The sequence below is a fragment of the Pongo abelii genome, chromosome 14 (assembly GCF_028885655.2).
Source record: "Pongo abelii isolate AG06213 chromosome 14, NHGRI_mPonAbe1-v2.0_pri, whole genome shotgun sequence".
NCBI lineage: Eukaryota > Metazoa > Chordata > Mammalia > Primates > Hominidae > Pongo > Pongo abelii.
The window spans coordinates 35,638,320-35,665,219 of NC_071999.2; the positions used below are offsets into that span (position 1 = coordinate 35,638,320).

At 45.2% G+C, this 26,900-nt stretch overlaps 1 protein-coding gene across 9 annotated transcripts in view; it reads left to right on the forward strand.

Annotated features, from left to right (window-relative positions):
• The window catches only part of ALOX5AP (arachidonate 5-lipoxygenase activating protein), a 55,922-nt gene that overhangs the window by 11,256 nt on the left and 17,766 nt on the right, over positions 1-26,900 (forward strand). For 3 of the 9 annotated variants that reach the window (XM_054528868.2, XM_054528874.2, XM_054528876.2), the window contains 3 exons: positions 11,564-11,680; positions 15,658-15,782; positions 24,045-24,144. In XM_054528868.2, coding sequence (XP_054384843.2) covers positions 11,564-11,680; positions 15,658-15,782; positions 24,045-24,144 — 342 coding nt within the window. Of the gene's footprint in view, positions 1-11,559; positions 11,681-15,611; positions 15,783-24,044; positions 24,145-26,900 lie in introns of those variants that run through there. The other 6 variants (XM_054528870.2, XM_063714876.1, XM_054528871.2 and 3 more) reach the window with 3 other exon arrangements.

The following is a 26,900-nucleotide window of genomic DNA, read 5'->3' on the forward strand; positions in this document are numbered from 1 at the left end:
TTTTTTTGTTTTGTTTTGTTTTGTTTTTTTGTTTGTTTTTTTTGAGACGGAGTCTTGCTCTGTCGCTAGGCTGGAGTGCAGTGGCGTGATCTCGGCTCATTGCAACCTCCGCCTCCTAGGTTCAAGCAATTCTCCTGCCTCAGCCTCCCAAGTAGCTGGGACTACAGGCGCATGCCACCAAGCCCAGCTAATTTTTGTATTTTTAGTAGAGACGGGGTTTCCCCATGTTGGCCAGGGTGGTCTTGATCTCTTGACCTCATGATCCGCCCACCTCGGCCTCCCAAAGTGCTGGGATTACAGGTGTGAGCCACCGTGCCCAGCCTCTAGAGGATAATTTTTAAATGTGCTTTTGCATTTGGAAAATGTGATTGGCATTTTTTTCTAATTTTCTAATATGATACGCTGTCGGATGCTATGGATTACTTAAACCCTCTGGCCACCTAGAAAGATCTTTAAGTGGTTCTCAACAAGCTTCATACGCAATGTAAATTGTATTATCTCTCAGGATGTGTGAGAACATCTGTTTTTCTTCTAATGCAGTAAACATATAAGGGTCTCTTGGGATATCTTTTAAATAGACTTAATACAACATTCAGGAATGATAACAAAGTATAATCACAGTCGTAAGGGAACGTGAGCACTTCATATTAATAACATTGGAATCTTATGTTTAATACAGTGTTAAAAGTTGACAAACATGTAGGAGTCAGAAAATTCAATTAAAATTATCACAGTAATATGAATTTAGCCACATCCTGTGTTAGTTATGAATCCATTTAACACCACAAACAGTAATATTTTTAGCCAGTTTATTCAAAAGGAAAACAGGAACTAAACCACTTTCATGCAATATATACTCTGTTAATGTGGTCAGGCTAATTTTGCTGGGGGAAGGAACTTAACTTTTGAATATTTGAATGTCCAGTCATTTAATCTGAATATCCTATTTCCTTGCATGTTGCAAAATTTCTGTCAATAAAAGGCAGAAAAAGAAATCTCTTCTCCCAGCTCATCCCTAAGAGAATGGGTTGTCTGTACCCTGAGAGCATTTTATGGGGGGGGACAACCACTTTTCTAATTTTCCTTCCCACTTCTCTGTGGGCACAGATGCTCTTTGGTTGAAAGAGTTGTAATTCAGTCCCAAGATGAGGTGTGGATACTGCATCCCTAACCTAGATCTGGGGACCCCATAGCCACACACATGGGGGAAATGGAGCTTGTCATTCAGTTCTCTAGTCACTGCACAGGGTTCATGGACTCTTCATTGATCCCACCCCACGCTCCTTCTCTCTGCTAGCCGAACACACTTCTCTCTTCTTTATCAGGAGGCCATAGGAGATGGGCATTCATTTTTAATACACATACATCTGCATCAAGTCTAATTTTGCCATGTCTCAATCCAACTGTCAAATTGGTTGTTTGGGGGCTATGGTGCTTATCAAACATTTACTCAAGAATAGCCAAAATCAGCCAAGCAAGGAGAACTTCAGCAACATTCCCAAATGGCCCCAACCAAGTACTGTAAGACTGAGGATAGCTAAAGGGTCTTGAGAGGGACTTCTCAGGCAGTGGCACCGACATTCATCTGGTTGTTTAAGTCAGAAATCTGAGCACCATTCTTGACTCCTCTTCCTTACCCCCCATCCCTCACTAAGCATTGTGCTGCTATTTAGTAAACAGACCCTCAATGCACAAACTTCTGTCTAAGGCCATGGCCACCACCCTAGTCTAATCCACCATCTCTTCTCTGGAACAGACCCCAGCTGCTCTCCCTGTCTCCGTGCTGGTCACTCAATCCATGCTCCACACTGCAGCCAGAGTGCTCTACAATGCAAATCCATTTGTGAGACTCCTCCTCTTAAAATCCTCAAGTGGCTTCTCTTCGCCCCCAGGATCATTTTGAAACTCCTTAATGGAAGAGGCATGGCCCTTTGTGATGTGGTTCTCCAACCCCTCCCACATCATCTTTTCAATCAGATTTCCCACTAAATGGAAATTTTTTCAGGTCCTCAACTTTATGGTGACTTTCTCTTGCTCAGGATCTTTGAACATATTGTTTCTTCTTTCCTTTGTATTTGCCAAGACACCACTTCCTCTGGTAAGATTTTCCTGACATCCTCTATAAAAAAAGATTGAGATAGTTGACTACTCAAAATGTTTCCCATTCATTCCAAGCTCTATTCAAGGCAGTAAAGTGCCCGGCTGACAGATTGCATTCCTCGTCTTTTCTGAAGCTAGCAATGGCCATGGAACAGCATTCTGGCCAATAAGATAGAAGTGGAAGTCGAAGGGTGGGATTTCCAAGAAAGCTCGTTGAAGACATAATTCCTCATTTCACTTCTTACTCTTTCTCTTTCCTGCTTCCTAAAATGCGGTGCAGATGGCAGACACTTCAAAGCTGTCTCAGGCAATCAGGTGATGTTAAGGCAGAAACCTGCTTTATGATGGGTAGAAGAGGAAGAAAGAAGGCACCTATGTTCTTGTTCACCTTGGACCACACCAGCCCTGGCTTGCCTACCCCTGGAATTCCTTTAATGAGAGGCAAATGAAAGCTTACATGTTTAAACCATTGCTATTTTATTTTTTTTTGTTTATATGCAAAAGAACTTAATCCTAAACAATATTAACACTAACTGGGTCTATTGCTTGGTACTAAGCCAGTGCATGACACATGGTATATATGCTCAGTAAGTATTTGTTGAATGAGTGAAGAAATAAAAGAACATAGAGGATATATAACAGTCCTCCTGCCCAGATGTCATCTGATCCTCTATCTAGGCCTGTAAAACTGTAACTGATATAGTTTGAATATTTGTTCCCTACAAATCTCATGTTGAAATTTGATCCCTAATATTGGAGGCAGGGCCTAGTAGGAGGTGTTTTGGTCATGGTGATAAATGGCTTGGTGCCGTTCTCACAGTAATGAGTGAGTTTTTATTCTAGTGGTTCCTGCAAGAACTGATTGTTAAAAGAGCCTGGATCCTTCCACCCCTCTCACTCTTGCTTCCTCTCTCTCACCTTGTAATCTCTACAAGCTCTTCACCTCCCCTTCTCCTTTTGCCATAAGTGGAAGATTTCTGAGGCCTCACCAGAAGCAGATGTTTGTTCCATGCTTCTTGTACAGCCTGCAGAACCATGAGCCAAATCAACTTGTTTTCTTTGTAATTTCCCAGTCTCAGGTATTCCTTTATAGCAACACAAATGGACTAAGACAGTTTCTAATGCTATGGTTCCTTTAGTAGGTCAGTGTAAAACCCTGGATTACTCCTGTAACAAATTACTTGTAACTCTTCTCACCACACATATTTAAAAATAGTTGCCATGTTGAAAATCCTATAAGATCATATTTTATTTCAAATCCAACAACTCATTGCTAAAGAGATACAAGAAGCAGAAAACACACAGAGACTAATGTGTTGATGATTTTTGTGAGGGACATAAGGTCTGTGTCTAGATTCATTTTTTTGCATGTGGCTGTCCAGTTGTTCCAGCACCATTTGTTGAAAAGACTATCTTTGCTCCACTGTATTGCTTTTTCTCCTTTGTCATAGATGTCTGGTCACCTTACCTTAGAGTCACAGATGAATGGTCCTATTACTTAACTACTGAAAATACAGGCCAAAGCAAACAGAGGAATAAGGGATATATAATAAAGTATTTGTATACTTGACTTGGCTCTAAAGGAAACATTGCGTGTCTGTGTAAAAAGAATGGGTGAGAGTTTTCCACCATTCAATATTTCTAATCTTTCTGAAATACAAAGCCAGGACATCCTCTAATCCATACATTCCATAGTTTGGTTAATATAAATTCCTTTATTAAATTCTTATTAAATAAAGTTATTTATGTTTCTATGAAACTCATTTTAACTCCTAAGTGAAAAATACTACTGAGCTAACTAAACATCAAACATTTTTAATTTTAAAAATTTTTTTAGAGATAGGGTCTTGCTGTGTTGCCCAGGCTGGCTTTGAACTCCTGTGCTCAAGCAATTCTTCAAACTCAGCCTCCCGAGTAGCTGGGACTACAGGTGCATGCCACTGTGCTCAGCTAAAAAAATTTTTTGAAATGCTCTTTTAAAATCAGTTTTATTGAAGTATAAGTTACATACAATAAAATGTACTCATTTTGAGAGTACAGTTTGACAAGTTCTGACAAATGTGAACAACCATGTAACCATCATCAAAAATAAAGATATGAGACATTTCCATTACCCCAAAAAGTTCCCCTGTGTCCCTCTCCAGTCAATATCCAGCCCTAGCCCCAGCTCCAGGCAACCACTGATCTGCTTTCTGTTGCTATAAATTGTACTTATCTTTTCTAGTGTTTCACACAAATGGAATCATACAGCATTCACTGTTTTGTGTCCATCTTGCTCAGCATAATGTTTTTGAGATTCATCTATGTTGTGTTCCTCAGTAGTTTGTTCTTTTTGTTACTGGATAATTCCATTATAAGAATATACCACAATTTGTTTATCCATTTACTGCCTGATGGGCATTTGGTTGTTTCCAGCTTTGAACTATTTTGAATCCTAAAAGACTGCCAGTTTTGAATGAGACCCCAGAACAATGAATGTAGGCTCTGTATACAAGTTCAGGCTGCTGGGCAAGCTGCTCTGCCACTTAGGCCTTAAGACCCAACTGACATGGTGGTGCTTAAAGTAGCTGTGATGGAAAGGGAGGCTGTTTGGAGCCTTTGGCGGGCCTTTATAGGTGAACCCCAGCATAGCACTTAATGATTTGGAGCAAAGCTGTGTCATTCCCCGAGGATAACTATTCACCTTTTGAGAAACATCTTCTAGCTACTATCAATAATAAACACTGAATGCATCACCATGGGCCACCATGTTGTCTTTTGACCTGAGTTTCCATCGTGAACAAGAGTCATCTGACCCAAGGCAGAAAGTTGGGTGCACACAGCAGTGTTCCATCATCAAATGGAATATGAGATTGGGCCCAAGTAGGTCCTGTAGGCACAAATAAGTTGCAAAAGCAAGTAGTACAGGACCTTGGCCTGGCCAGTACTGTTGCCAAGTTGACTGCTCCCTCTCAGTCTGCATCTGTGGCTTCATGGGGAGTTTCCTACGACTACTTGATGGAGGAAAAAACAAACTGGAGCATAGTTTATAGTGCTGGTATTACCCAAAGTGGCTAGCTGAGGCACTACAGCTCCACTCTGGGGTGCCCGTGAAGGACAGTGCCAAAGGAAAACCCCCTCAGTGGGCAGAACTTGGAGCAATTCAAGTGAGTGTTCATTTTACCTAGAAGAGAAGATGGCCGTAAGTTGCAGATTTACACAAAATCACAGAGAGCGGTTAATGGTTTAGTCTGATAGTCAGAACTTCCAAGAGACATGATTAGAAAACTGGTGACAAGGAGTCCTGGGGAAGAGGTATATGGATACCTCTGAATGCACACAAAACATGAGAATATGTATCCCATATGAATGTTAACCAAAGAGCAGCCACAGCAGAAGAGGATTTTAAAATCAGCTGAATAAGATGACTCATTCTGACAGCATCTGCTAGTCTCTTTCCCCAGCCACTGTTGCCCAATGGGCTTACATACATCATGGCCATGGGGGCAGGGCTATGTATGGACACAGCAACATGGATTTCCACTCATCAAGGCCAATTTGGCTCCAGCCATTGCTGAGTGCTCAGCCTGCCAAGATAGAAATCTATGCCAATATGGCACCATTCCCTGGGCTAGAAAACCAACTGGTGGAAGATTGATTACATTGGACCTTTTCCATCATGGAAGGCACAGTGCTTTGTCTTCCCTGGAATAGACATTTACTCTGGATATGGATGTGCCTTCCCTGACTGCTACAATGCTCTGCCAAACCTACCATCCATGGGCTTAATTTTATTTGTTATAAAATTTCAACCACCATTGCTTCTGACCAAGAAAGTAATCTTACAGCAAAGGAAGTACAGATATGAGCTTCTGATCATGGGCTTCACTGGCCTCACAGTGAAGCAGGTGGCCAGATTAGAACAGTGGAATGGATTTTAAAGGCTCAGTTACAGCACCAGCTGGGTAGCAACACCTTGCTGGCCTAGGGTTATGTCCTCCAGGATGCTTTAAGTCAGTGACCAGTATGTGATGCTATTTCTCCCATTGTCAGGATTCATGGGTCCAAGAATCATGGGGTCAAAATGGGAGTGGCTTTTCTCACTATCACCCTGGTGTTCGAGTAGTAATTTTTCCTTCCCATTCCTGTAACTTTGGGCTCTGCTATTGCAGAAATCTTAGCTCCTGCGGGGGGAATGCTTCCATCAGGGAATACAATGGTGGTTCCACTAAACTGACAGCTGAGTTTGCCATCTCCTCATGCCAGTGAATACACAAGCAAGGAAGGGGGTTCCTTTCCCACCTAGGGTTACTGATCCTAATTACCAAGGAGAAATTGGACTGCCACTTCACAGTGAGGGTGAGGAGTATGTACTCTATGTGTCTGTGATTAATGTCAATAGAAAGTGACACCAACCTAGTACACAGAGGACTGATCATGGTCCAGGCCCTTCAGGAATGAGGCTTTGAGTCACCAGGCAAGGAACTTGGACTCACTGAGGTGGGCGTATTCCAAGGAGAATATTTTATCTATGTCCATCTATGTCCATCTATATTCCATCTATGTTCCCCTTGGAATTCCTGTTCATGAACATGGGGAATTCCAAGGGGAATATAGAATGAGTAGTGGAAGGTAGTTATAAATGTCAGTCAAAAACCACACAACCAGTTTGAGAAATGAGGAAGGTAATAGTGTTGAATATTTCTTTTTATCTTGATATAAATGTATTTGTGCATATATTAACCAGTTTATTTATTTATTATTATTTTTTGAGATGAGCTCTCGCTGTGTTGCCCAGGCTGGTCTTGAACTCCTGGGCTCAACTGATCCTACCGCTTAGTCCTCCGAGTAGCTGGGACTACAGGCATGCACCACCATACCCAGCTAACCAGTTTTTTTTTCCTATTCCTCCACTCAATTTCTCTACTATGCAACATAATATGTGTTAATGGTAGTTAACTTTATATCTCAGTATTAAGTTACAAGATATCAAAAAGGGAATGCGACTTAGTTACAAGCAGAATGAATATCACTCAAAGACGAATAAAGAGAAGAGGATTAATGCATTTTCTGTTGGATGAGAGAAAGTTTCATTGTTAGGCGGAAGCATGATTTTGCCTTTTTTTTCTTTTCCAAAGTCTCACTCCGTGGCCGAGGCTACAGTGCAGTGGTGCGATCTTGGCTCACTGTAACCTCTGTCTCCTGGGTTCAAGTGATTCTCCTGCCTCAGCCTCTACAGTAGCTGGGATTACAGGTGCGCCAGGCTAATTTTTGTATTTTTAGTAGAGAAGGTGTTTCTCCATGTTGGCCAGGCTGGTCTTGAACTCCTGGCCTCAAGTGATCCACCTGCTTTGACCTCCCAAAGTGCTAGGATTACAGGTGTGAGCCACTGTGCCCAGTCACCACGGTCTTTTTGGGAGGCAACTTTAGCATGGTTAAGAGGTGTGAACGGATGCTAAGCTAACACCAGGTAAGCCCTGGTAGATCTATATTGTGTCAGTGTGCCTACGCTGGAGCCATGTTTCCCCAAATTCACTTTTCCTACATACGTCTGGATTAGTGTGGGCCACTGGAGACATTTCACATGAGATGAGGAAGGTGGGAGTGAAGGAGCAACATATTTTACACTGAGCAGGTCAGGGAGGGCATATGGCTCTGTCTCACATTGTTGGGAATCTGCCCATCATCTGGTTGGCTTAGGTCAGTGGCTGAGCTCACAGCTGTTCCAGCTTCTGCTGGAAACTCCTTCGGTTTCTCTGACTGCTCTGTGATGAGGGCATCAGATTCTCCTGCAGAAAGCCCCAGCGTTGAAGTTGGGGCTTCATGTTGGTGAGTGATAGTTACTGGTTCTAGCCCATCCTGTGGTTTCTTGCAAATTTCAGTGTCAGCTCAGTCTTGTGGGTTTTGGGTTGTTTTTGCTTCCCACGCTTCATGTCTTTCTTGCCCTCCTGACAGTTTGCCCTTTAGATTTTAGGATTCAGCACCAGCCACAGAAGCAGCAATTGCACTGTTAAGGGTTGAATTGTGTCTCCCCAAAAGGTAGGTTGAGGCCCTACCTGCCAGGACTTCAGAATGTAACCTCATTTGGGAATAGCATGATTGCAAATATAATTAATTAAGATGAGGGCATACTGGCTCAGGATGGGCTCCTAATTCAATACAACTGATGTCCTTATACGACGGTCACAGGAAGACAGAGACGCCAGGGGAGAACACCATGTGCTGATGGAGGCGGTGGCAGCTGCCAGCCAAGGATTATAACCAGAAGTCAGGAAAAGGCAAGAAGGAATCCTCCCTTAGTGATTTTAGAGGGAGCATAGCCTGCTGACACCTTGATTTTGGACTTTTATTCCCTAAAACTGTAAAACAATACACTTCTGTTGTTTTAAGCCACTCAGGTTGTGCTACTTTGTTACGGCAACTCCAGAAAACAAAAACACACTCAGACTCTTTAATCAGCCTCCATAATTGCATAAGGTCTAATCCCTATAATAAATCCCTTAAAAGTGTCTGTGTATATATATTTAAAAATATAAAATATCTTCTAGTGGTTCTGCATCTCTGGTCAATCCCTGACTGATACAGAATATGTATTTTCATTTCTAATGATGAAATACCTGAGTGGAATTTCTAGGACATATGGTAAGTGTATGTTTAGCTTTTAAGAAACTGCCAACTTGGGGGAATTGCTTGAGGCCAGGAGTTCAAACAGCCTGGGCAACATAGTGATACCCTGTCTCTACAAAATAAAAAATATTAGCAGCGTGTGGTGGTGTGTGTCTGTAGTCCCAGCTACTCAGGAGGCTGAGGTGGGAGATTCACCTGAGCCCAGATCTTTGAAGTTATAGTGAGCTATGCTCACGCCACTGCACTCTAGCCTGGGTGACAGAGTGAGAAAGCTGGTCTCTAAAAAACAAACAAACAAACAAACAAACAAAAAAGAAACTGTCAAACTCTTCCCAACATGTTGCCATTTTTACATTTACCATTTTACATTCTTACCAGCAATGATTGATAGTTCCAGTTGCTCCATACCCTTGCTGACCATTCCAATAGGTGTATTGTATTATCTCATTGTAGTAATAATTTGTATTTCCCCAGTGACTAATGATGTTTAACATCTTTTCATGCACCTATTGGCTATATGTATATCTTCTTTAGCAAAATATCTGTTGTTACTTGAAGAGCGGAAGTTTTACATTTTGATGAAGTCTAATTTATTGATTTTTTTTTCTTAGATGGCTCATGCTTTTTGTGTTATCTAAAAATTTTGCCTTCTTCATGGTCACAAAGACTTTCTCCTATGTTTTCTTTTGGAAGTTTTATATTTTTAGTTTTTGTGTGTATGTTTAAGACCCATTTCTAGTTACAATTTGTGTGATTTTTTGGAAGCGTCAAGGTTCATTTTCTTTCCCATAAGAATATACAGTTGTTCTAGCACACTTGTTAAAAAGACTTTCCTTTCCCCATTGAATTACTTCGTCAAAAAATCAACTGAGCATATACGGGCATCACGAGTTTTAATCCTATTAGAACTGAATGTTCCCAAGGCAGGCCATACCCATGACTGACCTGCTTTTCTTGGATTGCCTACAAAACAGATAAAGCTAAGTCTGGAGCAAGGAAATCCATGTCTAACCTGTTTTTTTTGTTGTTTTTTTGTTTTTTTTTTTTGAGATGGAGCCTCGCTCTGTCACCCAGGCTGGAGTGCAGTGGCGTGATCCCAGCTCACTGCAATCTCTGCCTCCTGGGTTCAAGTGATTCTCCTGCCTCAGCCTCCCAAGGGGCTGGAACTGTAGGCGTGCACCACTATACCCATCTAATTTTTGTATTTTTAGTAGAGATAGGGTTTTGCCATTTTGGCCAGGCTGGTCTTGAACTCCTGACCTCAGGTGATCTGCCCGCCTCGGCCTCCCACAGTTTTGTGATTATAGGCACGAGCCACTGTGCCCGGCCTTAACCTTTGATTTCTTACACAACACACTACGTGATGTTTTCCATATGCATAGGTCATTTGCTTCATTTACCTACAAATGCATAAGCAATACACTGTGTAGTGTGAATTTGTGATGGGAAAAGGAAGAGGTTTTGTGGATACTACATTGGCTTCCTGCTATCTGTCTGTGTGAATGGCTATGGACTTTGTCTTCTATTTGTTCGCTTTGCACCGATATGATCAGCTTACAACGTAAGATTCTAGAGAAAGAAGGTTATATCTGTAAAGCACTCTGAGCCTGTGTGAAGTTTAATCAATAGCATATGAGGTTACAGCAAATTCACTATCTTTGTTTCTTCAGCTATAGAATGACGTGAGGATTCATCTCAATTTAGTTCTGTTCCGTTCAGAACCATGAGCTAGCTGTTCATGGAAGGAAAGCCCACCTGATTGTGGCCAGGAAACGAGAAACAACACTTTAACCAGGTTGATTTGGTTCTCACAGACACCATTGGCATGTAACATCTGGAACAGACCATGACTGGTCTCTGTTCATATCACTTACCATTCAGCTCAATATTGGTCTGAAGATTCTTTAGACTAACTGAAATGAAAAGGAACTGTTGTGTAACCATCCTTAATTCCAGCCTGTAGACCTGGGCTGTATCTCTATGCCTTGCCTGGCACTGACCCCACCTCCTGCTCCCTCTCCCTCACCACCAGTCAATCCTTGTCCTAATGAACAGGGAGGGCAACCCTGAATGGGGAGTGGAGGGAAGAGATGTCATGAGATGGCAATGTGCACCCTGAAGTGAGGATGAAGGCTACGTGAATGCTGTAGGCTGACAGCCGGGCATAGTGGCCCCGTTGTCATGGCGATGGAGGCATGTTGATGCGAAGTGTCTGCACAGCTCCTAGGATTTTTAACAGCAGCTGGGCAGAGCCTCGGCGTCCCTGAATTGTTGCCCCCCTGAGTCACTGCTTGGCCCCAGCTGTCCTGATCTCTGTTGACAAATGGTTGTCCTTCACAGTCAAACTACTAACAGTACTCTAATTAATCAATGTGCTAATTATTCTTGCCTACTCCCAGCACATTTGTCTAACTAACCTGTCACACACAGATCAGTGCAGCATATGCATAATTACGGAGGGCGCTGGGAGCAGGGGATGGGTGGGAGAGGGGTGGGCTCACAGCCCTGTCGCTGTGGGATATTTCTTGTAAAATTACCTTTGCTAATGGTCAGATGTTGTGGGGATATGTTATTTCCCATGAAGTGTATATGTCTTCCTTTCTTTCCTTTCTAAAAATCTATCTTCAGGGCTGAGGGGCCATTGCTCAGTGCTTTAGCCTGTGAGGGGATTGCCAGGCACAAATGCAGAAGGACCAGGGAGCCCCAGGTTCTGAAGACTATTCCGGTAGCAGCACATAGAGTGATTAAAACTCCAGACTTTAAAGCCAGACCGGCCTGGGCTTGAACCCTTGTTCTGCTCATTGCTATGTGGGTCTTTGCCTTGACCACATTTTTTTTTTTTTTTTTTTTAAGACAGGATCTCCCTCTCTTGCCCAGGCTGGAATGCAGTGTTGAGATCACAGCTCACTGAAGCCTCCATCTCTACAGCCTCAAGCGATCCTCCTGCCTCGGCCCCGAGTAGCTGGGACTACAGGTCTGTGCCACCACGTCCAGCTAATTTACTTTTGTAGAGACGGGAGTCTTGCTATGTTGCCCAGGTTGGTCTCCAACTCCTGGACTCAAGCCATCCTCTAGCCTCGGCCTTCAAAAGTGCTGGGACTACAGGCGTGAGCCACCGTGCCAGGCCCTTGACCACATTTTTAACCCCTCTGATCCTCAGTTTCACTTTCTGGGCAATGGAAGGGGGATAATTTGTCCCTCAGAGGGTTGCACTGAGGAGCAAATGTGAGGCTCTGGGTACAATGCCCAGTACAGACTAGGTCCCCACGACACAGCCGCTCAGCGGCTCCGGATTCTGGGCTGCTCTGGGCTGCGGCCAGGCAGTCTTGGGCGGGAATCCTGGCAGGCACGGCGGGCTGCGCTCCCCTCCCCGGCTCTCGCGGTGCCCCTTGTCTTTTTGTTCTGTCTCAGCAGCTCTCTATTGAGATGAGTGGCATTTCCAGAGGCTTCACCTCTGATAAGTGTTCCTCTGCAGCTGCAGCCAGAATCTTAATGTGCGCGCTGTAATTTAATGGCCGTCTCGGCTATTAACACGCTCTTCCCGGGTGAAGTGGACTCCCTCCATCCCCGGGCCTCTGCACGTGCTCTGCGCGCTGGCTGGGGGTGACTCCAAGGAGCTCAGAGGGTGGTGCCCGGCACCTCTCCCCAGGCGCCTTTGGACCTTCTAAAGCGCGAATGGCTGGAATTTTCTCCCATGTGTGGGGCCCCAGAAGGTGTGGGTCCCTGTGTTCCACGGAGCCCGGAAGGTTTCCAGTGGTGGTGGGGGCTGACCACGTTGGTCCCCGTGGGTGCTGTTTTCATGTGCGGCAGATTGGGAAGAGTTTTAAAGCCAGAAGCGTGTAGGATAGAGAAACTTCTTTAAAAACTGGAAATTTAAATCTGGGGATTATAACTATTGGACAGTCAAGTGCAATAGTAAATACACCTCTCACTCCCTCCTCCCAATTTTTCTTTGCGGGATTAGTCAGTCCCCCTCTGCCACGTGGTAGTTGTGAGAACTACCAGGGTCTTCATTCTCCTGCCATCTGGTTGACGTCTCCAAGAATGGACACCCGGGCAGCCTGGGCCAACGAGGCTGTCCTAAGACATTAGATGAGAGAAGTCAGTCTTTGACAGGTGATGGAAGCTATAAAATGTAAAACTCCAGAGTTGTTGAAGATGTCTCCAGGAAACAGGTCTGCAGAGAGAATACGTTTGACATGCTAAGAGAAGCTGAGAGAGAGCGAGAGGAGAGATTGGAAGAAAGACAGACAGAGATAGAGAGAAGGGAAAGAGAGAGAGAGAGAAAGGGACAGAAGAGAGAGAAAAAAGAGGGGGCCGGGCGCGGTGGCTCATGCCTGTAATCCCAGCACTTTGGGAGGCCGAGGCGGGCGGATCATGAGGTCAGGAGATCGAGACCATCCAGGCTAACACTGTGAAACCCTGTTTCTACTAAAAAATACAAAAAAATTAGCTGGGCGTGGTGGCGGGCGCCTGTAATCCCAGCTACTGAGGAGGCTGAGACAGGAGAATGGCGTGAACCCGGGAGGCGGAGCTTGCAGTGAGCTGAGATCACGCCACTGCACGCCAGCCTGGAGCCACAGGGCAAGACTCCGTCTCAAAAAAAAAAAAAAAAAAAAAAAAGAGGGGAAGGGCGGGAGAGAGAAAGAACTACATTTAAGAGAGAGAGAGAAAGCTCTCTAGCTCCAAGGCCTAACCACATCTCTGCTCTTTTCAACTTCGGTTGTCAGATTTTTTAGACTCTTTGAGTGAATAAGTCCTCCTTTTTGCCTAAACTAGTTTGAGCTAAGTTTCTGTTGCTTGCAACTGGAATACTTTGTAAGAGGACTGGCCTTCATTTCTGATGCATTGTCACTAAGATGTAAGTGTTAGAAGGGCTAACTCTTTATGGGGTTCAAACTCCTTGGCTACCAAAACCTAAGGGTCCCCTGAAACTTACCAAACTGCAGGTATGAATTGGATCTCACTAAGGTGAACATACAAATCTTGCAAGTGCTGAGCCCTAATCAATCTTGTAATAACTCTGTGGTAGTTAATTTTATGTCAAATTGATTGAGCTAAAAAGTGCCCAGGTAGCTGGTAAAATGTTTTTTCTGGGTGTGTTAGGGAGGGTGTTTCTGAAAGAGATCAGCACTGGAATCAGTGGACTAAGTAAAGAATTCCCACCCTCACCAATATGGTGGGTGTCATCAATCCACTGAGGGCCTGAATAGAACAAAAAGCGGGCAGAAGGGCAAATTCCCTCTTCTTCTTGAGCTGGGCCATCCATCTTCTCCTGCCCTTGGACACTGGAGCCCCTGGTTCTCCAGCTTTTGGATTCAGACTGGGTCTTGCCCCATTGCCCTCCTTGATGATCGGGCCTTTGAATGCAGACTGGTCTCCATCAGCAGCTTTTCTGAGTCTCCAGCTTGCAGATGGCAAACCATGAAACTTCATGGTGTCCATGAGCATGTGAACCAATTTCTATTATAAATCTGCTGTATATATATATGAGGAGATTTATTTATATATTGGTTCAGTTTCTCTGGAGAGCCTTGGCTAACATAAAGTCTATACTCTACAAAGTGCCCTAGGTACTCAGGGAGTACCCAAGTGTGTCATGACCAGCCCCACAGCCCTGGCTGCTGGCTTCCCCGCATGCAACTCTGCACACTGCCTCCATCAGCCTTTCTCTCTCAGCTGAACCGAGGGCAATGAAGCTGGCCTCTGGCACTGTACATATGAGGGAGCAATATCTTCCCCCACAATGACCTCTTCCATGCCGAGATGCAGCCCTCCTTGCTGCCACTAGTTACAGTGGTCCATGTTCCCTTTCAAAGTGAAGTTTTGATAAAAGCACCTCTTAACCAATGCCAAATAGCTAAGTCTGGGACAAAGATTGCAGGTATTTTGCATTTTCCATGTAAACTCGGAGGGATTGCCAGTCACACTGAGCTGAGCTGCAGAATACCAGGCAGCCACCTCACCCACCCAGCAGGTCCACTCTTATACTTTCTCAGAAAGCACAGCCACTCTACTCTTATTAAGTTGAAAAGAATTTCCAGGAAGGTGTTTCTGCAATTGCCTCAGAAAAGTCAGTTGCAGTGTTTAACAATCCTTTGGAAATTTCCCTTAGGGATCATCTGTAACTCCATTTCTGCCTTTTACCTGAATTCTTTGGTTTGGTTTGAATTCTTTGGTTTAATTTATTAATTCCTTTTATTACTTTTCTCTGAAGAAATGGAGATATCAGCTGTCCCTCCCCACTGCCATTTATTCCTTCCTTCATTCAAACCTTATGTGGCTGCTACTTACCTTGTGTTAAGTGTTCACTATTTTTCTTGGAATTCAAAAAAAGAAGGACAGTACTTGGGGCACAGATCTTTTGGTGTTCTATAAATTTTTTTAAAGTTTCATTTTACATTTCTGTGTGTGTTTGTGTGTGTGTGTGTGTGTGTGTGTGACAGTCTTGCTCTGTTGCCCAGGCTGGAGTGCAGTGGTATAATCATTGGCTCACTGTAGCCTCAAAGTCCTGGGCCCAAGCGAACCTTCCCACCTCAGCCACCCAAAGTGCTGGGGTTACAGGTTTATGCCACTCTGTCTGACCTGAAAGTTTTGGGTTTACTTTCCCTTCTTTCTCTTTGCTGAAGTCAGAGATGATGAGAGCTTCCAGATTCTCTGGTGCCTGTGCTGGGCTCATGCTGCTCATGGTCTTGGGTCCAAGATTCATTCTGGAGACTCTCAGGGAAGTTTCCCATGACAAGGAAGTGTAGGAGAGTGTGCTGGCTTTGTGTGCTCCTCTGCCAAGCCCTGCTTCTCCTGGTAGGTCACACTGAACCACAGCCAGGGCACTTTGGTGGTTAGTTAAAAAAAAAAAAAAAAAAGGAAGAAGGCACTGTGTAATTGTGCTGGGGATCTTCAGAAATTGTAACGATGAAAGAGTGCAAGCTCTCACTTCCCCTTCCTGTACAGGGCAGGTTGTGGAGCCGGAGCCAGAGCAGTCCTCTCTGGAGAGCCTGAAGCAAACATGGATCAAGAAACTGTAGGCAATGTTGTCCTGTTGGCCATTGTCACCCTCATCAGCGTGGTCCAGAACGGTAAGGAAAGCCCTTCACTCAGGGAAGAACAGAAGGGGAGATTTTCTCTGATGGTTGTTTGGAAGTCAGGCTTAAACAATTGTGTCTGTGTGTGCGCATGCACACACACTTTTACCTTATTTTTTTTTTTGCTTCTTTTTCTTTGAATGTATAGGGTTGTGTGTATTTCTGTGTAAATTTGGGGTTTTCCTCCTCTTAGTCTTTCACTTTTGTGGTGATGACTAGTCCCATTTTTAGAGCTAGGGCTGCAACTTGAAGGTTTTGCTAAAAACCCTCACCGAAGTGTCTATGATCAGCGTTTTAACTATTAATTAATGGGGCCAGGCAAGGGGTGGAAGGTGAGAAGACTAGAAAGGGAACATGGTATACACATTTACTTAGATACTGGGCTTTTCTAACATCTGCAGTGCAATTGAAGTTACCAGTCATCTGCAGTCTGAAAAGAAAGTGATTTTGGGAGGTGCGTAGAAAAAATAATCTCATTATTTTTCCTCTATATTACTTTTTTCTTTTTTTCTTCTGAAGAAACTTTTTTTTGGTGATACCTTCTTTTTCTCTAGCACGTATAATTTTGAAAGCATTTTTCATATGCATTGTATACTTCGGAAAGAGAGAGAGAGAGAGAGAGGAAAATTGTCCTGTTCGGCGCTTGCATTTCCATTATTCCTGCTATTAGTTAAAAATAACAACAACAACAACAACAAACAAGCAGGATACCTAGGTCTGGAAAAGGGAGGATTGTGTAGAGCTGTCTCCCTAAAGTTCTGAGTTAGGACTGCCTCAGACCACTTTCATAAGTATCTCCAGTGGCTTTGTGTTTTATATTTATTAAGATAGAGAAAAAAAGAGTAATTACTAAGGGCAGCTGCTTAGCTTTATGGTGATTACTGAACATTGACACGCTGTCATGTTTTGGAACTTTGAGTATTTAATCACTTTGGGATATTCTATTTTCCCCCATCTTGAGTGTGGACAGATGCTGGTGATGTAGCCTTCTGGGCACAGAGCAAGCCTCCCCCTCAGCCTCCACACCAGAAAGGCTCAGCTTCACACACTCCAAGTATGTTTTCTATAAGAACTACACTTTGTGGCTTTCTGACCCAAACATTTTTATACTAAATTACACACAACAAAGTTGTAGCTCAGAGAGGGAACAAATGGCTTATTTAGGCCACCATTTTCTTGAGCCATTATGATTTCACACAGGGCTCCCTTGGCCCTGTAAATTGGCAAGGATTCCATTATTCAACCTGCATACATGTACAGAGACCCTGCTCCGGGCCAGATAGTATTCTGGGTACAGGCAGATAGAGCAGGAAACAAAACAGCTACAGTGATGGACAGGTCAGCCTGCAGCAACGCCTGCAGTCTCTGCGAAGGTAGCTGTATGGGTGAGCAAGTGGCCAGCACTTATTCAGCTCTGGAAGGATCTCCCCTCTTGCCTCTCCCCTGACAACCATCAATAAAACCGAGGAGCATCGGTGGACAGGGGACTTTGTGCCACCTCCTCTGCCTGTGCAGTTGGGGCTGAACCCAGCTACGAAGTTTGAGCTCACTCTCTCCGGCTCCCTCTCAATTCAGAGCTGAACTGTGGGAAGCTTCAGAGCTCTCTGTTTCAAGGACAGGTTCTCCTCACCTCTCCTAATGGAGGTGCACCAGGGAACTGGCCCTGCTCTGCCCAGGGCTTTGTCCTGGACTTTGCCGTCATGGTCTAGCAAACCCTGTTCAGATTGAGGTGGGTGGTGAGATTTCGAATTTTTTTTGACAGATAGGATTAAGTCTTCTTCTGTGGGACAAGTGGGAGGTAGAGGTAAGATTAAAGATGGCCAAATGTCTGAGTACTGACAGCCACAATCTGGAGATCTAGATTTTTACAGACCACAGGGCACAGTGGCCTCACTAACAGAGTTCCCGGAAGTGATGAGTGTGCCGGGGGCTTCCTGGTTGAAGAGATACTAGCATGGACCAGCTGGAAGCTAATTTTTTGGGCTGGAGTGTGATGGCCTGCACATCACTGCCTCTGTCCCTCCATTGTCACAGCTGCCCCTTGGGAGCCAGCTGAGGCAATCTGTGGTCAGAGTGACTTTGCACAGTTGTCCTGCCTGTGCTCAGGAAGGGAGTTTCTGTGGTCCCTTTGAAACCACAGAAGAGCCCCTCGTATACTTCTCAATGGAGGGGGCAAAACATTCAAATAACTCAGGAGATAACACCACTATTTGTTTTTAACTGTGAGTTTTTAGGCAATCACAAAGATTCAGATGTATGTCCAAGCCTCTCTTTGCAATTCTAATTAACCTCAATGTTGCAACCATAGACCTACCTTACAGAGTTCAAAAAAATATGCAAAAACCCTGCCCTTCTTCTTCCTCATACCCCAAAACGCCATTCTGAACACTTCCTGTTAGTTAAAAAAAGATTTCCATGGTGTTACCAGGCACTGTACACAGTCTGTGTCCCAAGACAATGAGGTACAGTTCCACATGCGCCCATGACTGGGCTGGGCTCTGCACTCTCTCTATACTTTGAGAGCCTGATTTTCTGTGATTGGGCAGAGCTGGCCCACCTGGTGCAATGTCCTCCTCTGCCTTTCAAACATGCTTTAGTCATCAAGATCTTCAAATTTGTAACCCTTTCCAGCTTGATCCAGCAGAATGCAGATTTGGAAAAACAGAACAAGTTTAACATACATGATACTAAGAAACCTGGACCAGAACTATCAAAACTTGGTTTCCCAGAGAATATAGCAAATGGGCTCATTGGCCAATACTATGACACTGGCTTTTGAGAAAAGAAAGCCTTTATTGCAAGGCTGGCCAGCAAGGAGACAGGAGTTGGGCTCAAACCTGTCTCCCCAGTTTGGGGCTTAGGGCAAGTTTTAATTACATGGATGCATTTCTTATGAGTAGCAGGCAGAGAGCCTCCAACTTCTCCTGCCTAGGTACCAGCAGCCTGGACATGATGCAAACCTGGGAAACACATACTGTATTCGGAGAAAGTGATTGGGAAGAAATGTGAGCTACACTTAGTGATGGCAGATGAAGGATGTCCTCCTGCAGGAGGCTGTTTCACATCTGCTCTGGTTGTAGGGGAAGCTGGCAAGCATTAGCAGCGTCCTCTTTCCCCCAAGACAGGCAGCCTCCTCTAAGTTTTGGTGGCATTATGGCCCTGCAATCATAAGGGTTTGTGAGCATAGTGCTAAGGAGGGAAATGGAGCTGCTGTTACTAGTTCCACCCCAACATACATACACACACTCACAAGAAACCTCAGAAGCACCGTATTGGAAGACTTTTCCATCCAACCTGGGATTTGACAGGCTCTAGAAGCAGAATCATAGACTCATGAAGTTCCCCCAAAGCAGGAATCTTCCTTACAGTAACACCCAACCGCCACCCCCACCTCCACCGGCTGCTTCTTCCTGAACACTGCAGTGTTTGGAAAACTCACAAACTTCCAAGCTTGCCTTTCCTGTTGTTGCATGGATTGAAAGCTTGAGTTGTGTGAAGAATGGCGCTTTCTGCTGTGCTTAGTATTATCTCATATAATCTTTGCACCATTTAATCCTTGCACTCACCCACTCATGCAACTGCCTTTGCAGAGACTGGTGGGGTCGCTGTAGGCTGACCTTTCCTTCACTGTACCTCTTTTGTTCCCTGCTTTATTCCCCTGCACCCAGGACACTGCCTGGCACAAAGACAGGTCTTTATAAGTGTATGCAAGTGAATAAAGAAATATATATTATGATTATTATTTTTGAGACAGTTTCACTCTGTCAGCCAGGCTGGAGTGCAGTAGCGCCATCTCAGCTGACTGCAACCTCCGCCTCCCAGGCTCAAGTGATTCTCATGTCTTAGCCTCCTGAGTAGCTAGGACTACAAGCATGTGCCACCACACCCAGCTAATTTTTGTATTTTTAGTAAAGACAGGGTTTCACCATGTTGGCCAGGTTGGCCTCCAACTCCTGACCTCAAGTGATCCTCCTGCCTCGGTCTCCCAAAGTGCTGGGATTACAGGCATGAACCCAGCCTAGAAATACACACTATTATTTATTCCTGTTTTACAGATAAGCAAAGTGAGTCATGGAGAATTTGGTTGAAAGTCCCAAGGTCAGGAGTCGTGAAGCTGGGATTAAAACCTAATCATCTGAGTTTAGAGAGTAGACACTTGCTCCATGCATATTGCCTCCAATTCATTCATTCAAGCACTCACTGTTCAAGAAGTTCTTTCTTATGTTGAGCTGAAATCTGCAGCCCTATGCCTTTTATCCAGCAGTCCTGGTGCTGTTCCCTAAAATCACTTAGACTGTGCCTGCTCTTTCTGTGTTTACAATGTCAGCTGTAACATCCCCCTCTTCAGCCTATAATTTCTGAAGTCCCTTGCCACTGGGTCTCCTCTCCTCTTCCTGTGTTCTTTCTAAGAACACCTATGCAGATAGGTGTCTTCTGTACAGGGAAGCTGTTCCTGAGATCCGGACATCAACTCTGTTAGAATAATCTACGTCTGAGTTATTTTTTTGAGAACTATGTGTCATTGCTGACTCATATTAACTCTGTGGTTAACTAAAATCTCAAGATCTCTTTATGTTTGTTGAGAAACTTATTTAACTTCTCTGGCCCTCAGTTTCCTTCACTGACCAGTGGAGTGATTGATAACCTCCACCTGTGGTTGCTGAAGGTCTTGCACAAGATGATATAGCTAGCAGTGCCCACGTACGGCAGATGCCTCACAACGGTTTGCAGCCATCTCTCTATCTGTGTCTTTGTCTCTCTCTCACACTGGTTTTGGCTTACTGTTAGCAGCTAGCTGAGATAAGTGTGTTTATGGTCTTTGCATGCATTGTTTCTGTAGCATACTGGAGGATTACAAGAGGTTGGGGAGTGAGGGGGCGGTGAGGAGTAGACAAAGGCAGCCAACTCTTCCACGTTTAGCTTAGAAGGAAGGAGAGGTAAATCCTAGTTGAATATTGGACTGAAGCAGGTTTGTTTTTGTTTTGTTTAAAGGGTAGGGAAGATCTGTTGGTGTTTCCAGGATAAAGAAAAGGAGAGAATATGATATTAAAGATTCTGGAAGTGGGAGAAGGAGCAATGAAATACAGACTTGAAGTCAGTGGCATGGACAGGGTCAAGATCACAGGTAGAGGATGCAGCCTTAGAGAAAAGGAAGGGGCTCGGTTCTCTGAGCAAGGAGGGAAAGAAGAGTGGCAGATGCAGAGAAGTACAGCACATCATGCTGCTGGTTGTAGAAATAACCTCTGACTTTTAATACAGTCATCCCTTGGTATCCCTGGGAGATTGGTTCTAGGACCTCCCTCGGATGCCAAAATTCATGGATGCTCAAGTCCCTGATGTAAAATGGCATAGTATTTGCATTTAACCTACAAAAAAATACTTTTTTTTTTTTTTTGAGACGGAGTCTTGCTCTGTCGCCCAGGCTGGAGTGCAGTGGCTCGATCTTGGCTCACTGCAAGCTCTGCCTCCCGGGTTCATGCCATTCTCCTGCCTCAGCCTCCCAAGTAGCTGGAACTACAGGTGCCTGCCACCACGCCCAGCTAATTTTTTTTTTTGTATTTTTTAGTAGAGACGTGGTTTCACCATGTTAGCCAGGATGGTCTCGACACATCCTCCATATACTTTAAGTAATCTCTAGATCATCTCTAGATTACGTGTTTTGTCTTTTTTTTTTTTTCTTTTTGAGATGGAGTTTCACTCTTGTCACCCAGGCTGGAGTGCAATGGTGCAATCTCAGTTCACTGCAACCTCCGCCTCCTGGGTTCAAGCAATTCTCCTGTCTCAGCCTCCTGTGTAGTTAGGATTACAGGCCCCTCCCCACCCCCCCAACAACTGGCTAATTTTTGTATTTTTAGTAGAGATGGGGTGTCACCATGTTGGCCTGGCTGGTCTTGAACTCCTGACCTCAGGAGATCTACCCGCCTTGGCCTCCCAAAGTGATGGGATTACAGGCATGAGCCACTGTGTGTGGCTTAGATTACTTATAATACCTGATAGAATGTAAATGCTATGTAGAGTTGTTATACTGTATTCTTAAAAGATAGTAACAAGCAAAAAATTTATACATATTCAGTCCAGACAAATGGTTTTCTGTTTTTTGGTTTTTTTAAAAAATATTTTTGGTCAGTGGTTGGTTGACTCCAGGAATGCAGAACCCGCAGATACAGAAGGTTGATTATGTGTTCAGAGGCAGGGAATACCACCTTGGGTTCCAGAAAGAAAATGATCAGCATTTTCTGTCATACTCTGGTAAAAACAGATCTTTCGAATCGACAGGTATATTAAACCCTGTGGAGCTGGCTGGGCCTGGTGGCTCACACCTGTAATCCCAACACTTTGGGAGGCTGAGGCGGGTGGATCACGAGGTCAGGAGTTCGAGACCAGCCTGGCCAATATGGTGAAACCCTGTCTCTACTAAAAATACAAAAAATAGCCGGGCGTGATGACGCGTGCCTGTAGTCCCAGCTACTCAGGAGGCTGAGGCAGAAGAATCGCCTGAACCCTGGAGGTGGAGGCTGCAGTGAGCCGAGGTCACACCACTGCACTCCAGCCTGGGCGACAGAGTGAGACTACGCATCTAAAAAAAAAAAAACAAAAAACCTGTGGAGCTGATGAAATCCTGCAGGGAGCTTCACGGTGACAGCAAGAGGAGAAACGCATCCCCATATGCCCCGGAGAGTTTGAAGTCCCGGCTGCACCTCTGCCCAGTGGCAGGTTGACTCTGGAAAGTTGCAGCGTTCTTACCTACAGAGTGGGAACAGTACTACCCATTGGATAGAGTGGGTGCAAAGCTCAGTGACGGAATACATGGCAAGTGCTCACCACATTGCCTGGGATGAGGTGGGCCCTTCCTTTATGCAAGAGAGCCCTACAGATACACTCAAAGTGGGCACATTCCTACAGAAGGAGTGTTATTTGTGTCGAAAAGAAAAACATGAAAGGCTTTTATTCCTATACACAATAAAGCACCTCTTTAATGTCTTTTTGAGGAGGATAATATGAAATTGATGAAAAGGAACCCTGTGGTTGGATCCCTGACAATCACATGTATCCCTTTTTTCACTCTTGAAAAAGGAGTAAAGGAATAAAATAGAAGGGGAGGGGGGCAGGGAGACCTTCACGGCCCCCCCACTCCCCATCATCCAATCTATAGTCAAACCCTCCAGACTGTGTCTCCTTGGCATCTCTGACACCCCCACCGCCACCACCCCAGTCGACTCCTATCTTATCCCCCAATCCTGGATCTGATTCTGCTAAGTTCCTGCCACACTAAAGACAGGGTGGCTTTCTGATGACAACATTCCTCTGCTTAAACCTGTCAGTAATTCCTTGTAGCTCTTAGACGGAACTAAGTTCTGAATTTCTTCACACGGCTCTCAGCAAGGTCACAGTCGCCCTGCTAGGTCCCAGGGGCAAATCTCAATGGTCATCTTCTTGAAGCCCTGGCTCAGTTATTACTTTCTCATTGAGGCTCACGACCCCACCTTCTTGCGTGCATCAAACGGCCCCTTACCATGCTCTTCTTTCGCCCATAGCTCAGCACACCGTATCATTTTAATTTATGTATTTTGCTTACTGTGGATGATCTGTCTCCTCCTCTGCTGTCCTCACCAGAGCATCAGTTCCTCAAACCAAGGCTCTTTGTTTTGTTCTTGGATGCAAACTAAATGTCTGGCATGTGGCAAGTGGTCATAGATACGTGTCATTGAAGGAACGATTCATCACCTCCCTCTTTGGCCTTGTCTGTGGTTCTACCAAATCCCGTTCCCTCCCCAGTGCCCTCCATTCCCCCTCCTTTGTAGAGCGGCCCCTCCCCGTCCCTCTGCTTGGCTAATTTCTACCTGTTCTTCAGCTTTTATCTTAGATGTCATTCCCTCAAGGAATCCTTCTGTCACCCAACATGGAATTAAGTTGCCTCCTTTGACCCTGAAAGCACCGTGTACTCAATCTCATCTTGGCGTGACTTGCTCTGCTGTGTGGAATGTCTGCTTTCCTTGCTGGTCTATTCCTTTAGACTGTAAGATCCTGGAAAGTGGAGGCCGTGCCTTGCTCACGACTGTGTTTCCAACACCAAACACAGTGTTCAGTAGAGAGCAGCTGCTGAGTACATTTCTGCTAAATGACAGTTGACAGAGGACATTTAGGGCTGTTTGGAGGTCAAGTCAAGGAGGCATTTAACATTCTGGTAAAACAAGAAAGTAACAGGCTCCTGAACATGCCCACGATGAACCAGATGCAAACCTTTTCCCTTGGCAGGATTCTTTGCCCATAAAGTGGAGCACGAAAGCAGGACCCAGAATGGGAGGAGCTTCCAGAGGACAGGAACACTTGCCTTTGAGCGGGTCTACACTGCCAAGTGAGTCCAAACCCTGATGTTGCTAACAAGTGGGGGCATGGGCAGGGGGGCCTCCTTCTAGGAGTGATGAGCACCCTTAATACCACATGTCTGTCTGAGCCAAGTTTCTGAGCACCAGGGAGGTGAGGAAGGTCGGACTTCACCAGAGAGGCTTTGTGGACACCCTTTATCATCTTAGTGAGTGCTAGTGTCAAAAGAAAGGGAGTGGGGATATGGGGCACATTGGTGGAGGGAGGTGTGATCTTCTGCAGCTTCAGAAAGATCTGAGAGAGTCATTTGGTTAGAGAAGTTGACCTATTTCCTGTGGGTTTAGACCAGGGGTGCTACTGTGAACACCAGCCATGACTTACCAGTCACCTTCAGAAGCCACAGGCACGACACGCTGGTGACAGCCTTCAATTCACCCACCCCTTGCTCACCTGCAGGTGGAAGTCTGGAGGTGACACCACTGCATTTTCTAACACAGGGGCTCCTTGAGCAACTAGAACAAGAACAGAAAGAATGGGGACATTAGCAAGTGCTTTCCCCCCTCTCATTCTTTTCTTTGAATAAAAAGGCTGTTTGAAAACACCTGAGTGGCTCCTAAAGATGGGTGCAATCTATTCGGGATGCAAATCTGAATGAATGTTATTCAAATGCTCCTCTCTCCTTTATGCAGAGTGTATTTCAAGGCTCAGGCAGTGGCAGGTGTGCTGGGGACTATGGACTACGGACTAGGGGCCTGTCACAGAGGAAGGCCTCATGCTGGAGAGCTAAGGGAGGAGCTGGCCTTCAGTTCCATCCCAGGAGCAACTTTGATGTTCCCAGGGATCCTTCCAAAGGGGGAGTCATGGTCACCCACGAAAAATGCATTCAGAATGCCATGAATGGTGCAAACTCAGGACAAAAATTCACACTGCAGGGTTGGAGTCCCTGGGCTTGCTGCTGGCACCATGGGAGGGAGGGTCCCCTTCAGGGGTACCGTTGGTTTCCTGTGAATTAAACTGGCTTCAAGTGATCTCGACTGAACAGGCCTACATCACATTCACTGATATACTTTCTCTTCAGTCCTTCTCCTCATCTAGGTATTTTTAATTGTTTCAGTGAGGTGTAGGCATTAGGGAATTGGAGGGGGCGTCTCCTCTGTTGCAGTTTTTCATTGGCTGCTTTGCTCCCTCAGCTCCGAAATTGCTGGGCCACTCTTGAACGCATTAGTACGGTAGTCACAGGCTGATTGCCTGGCCCCTTGCCCTTTTTGGGCATTTTCCCTTTCAGACAGCCCCTGAGTACTCACAGTGCTGCTATAGCGGGCCACCTAGATCTCCCTCTTTGTCCGTGCTCCTACCTGCTCTGGGCTCCACTCCCTTCTCCCAAGCACTTCCGTCCAGGGCTATTCCAGCAGTCTGAGCTCAAGGAAATCCTTTGCTAAACTGACTATAAAGAGGTTTCTATTTTAACATCTAGGCCTTCCATGTATTAATTCTCAGAATCAATTTAAGATGTTTAAAGGTGTGATTTAAGACATTTAAAAACCATTTGGAGGAGAGTACAGAAATTATGTCAGTTGCTGTCAGCCTCTTTGCACCATCTGCAGAGAAAGATACTAGAGTCCCGCCTCGGACACATCCACATGCAAGAGGTGCAAAGAAGGTGTCTTGGATGAGGCAAGGTCAAAACTTCTCCCCAGATGAAATCCAAAGAAAGCATTCCTACTCTGCTATATCAGTTTGGAAGGAGAAACTTCTGCCAGGTGACTGCATTCTCACTGGTCACATTGTGTTCCTATGGACTCCTCAGCTCAACCAATTTGGAGAAGTTATGGTGCAATTTCACCATATCTGGTTAGAAGTTAAGTTTCCATTTTGCAGGCAATGAAGAAGAAATGGAGCAGGCCAGGCTGTGTAGTTTCTGCCATGTGCCCCCAGGAGTGAACAGCTCTGTTTCTAAGAAGCCATGGTGGCCGGGTGCGGTGGCTCACGCCTGTAATCCCAGCACTTTGGGAGGCCGAGGCGGGCGGATCACGAGGTCAGGAGATCGAGACCATCCTGGCTAACACGGTGAAACCCTGTCCCTACTAAAAATACAAAAAATTAGCCGGGCAAGGTGGCAGGCACCTGTAGTCCCAGCTACTCGGGAGGCTGAGGCAGGAGAATGGCGTGAACCCCGGGGGGCGGAGCCTGCAGTGAGCTGAGATCGCGCCACTGCACTCCAACCTAGGCGACAGCGAGACTCTGTCTCAAAAAAAAAAAAAAAAAAAGAAGCCATGGTGCTTATACCTGGCTCGTTAGTTGCCAGCCTCCAAATTGCAGAAGTGCCCATTGGTTGGTGGCTGTGCTGTGTCACTTGGGAAGGTCGTTTGGAAGCTCCACAGTCATTGTGGGGCTCCAGAGATAAAAAAGCATAAGAGGAGAGTGGAAGGTGATTATTGCTGCTTGGGCATCCCCACTGTGTGGATGCTTCAGCCCAGCTCTCAAAACCCACGGGTCTGTACACTCAACCTCCATGAGAGGGAAAGAGAAGGATGAGGGAGGGGAGAGATAGCCATGGAAAGGCAGGAACTAAGCAGGCAGGGTGGAGAGTTTTCTGTAAGATAAAAACTGTCTGGACACTGCTGCAGTTCCGTTATAAAGACCACTTCCTCCCTGGGCCAGCAACATATCTGTGTGCCTGTCTGGGTTGTAAAAAGGGTCAAAGATCAATGCAGCAGGCAGCTACATGCTGGCAAAAGCCAGAGGCAACTGGTCTGTTTGCCTGTGCCAGGAAACCACTGGCAATGG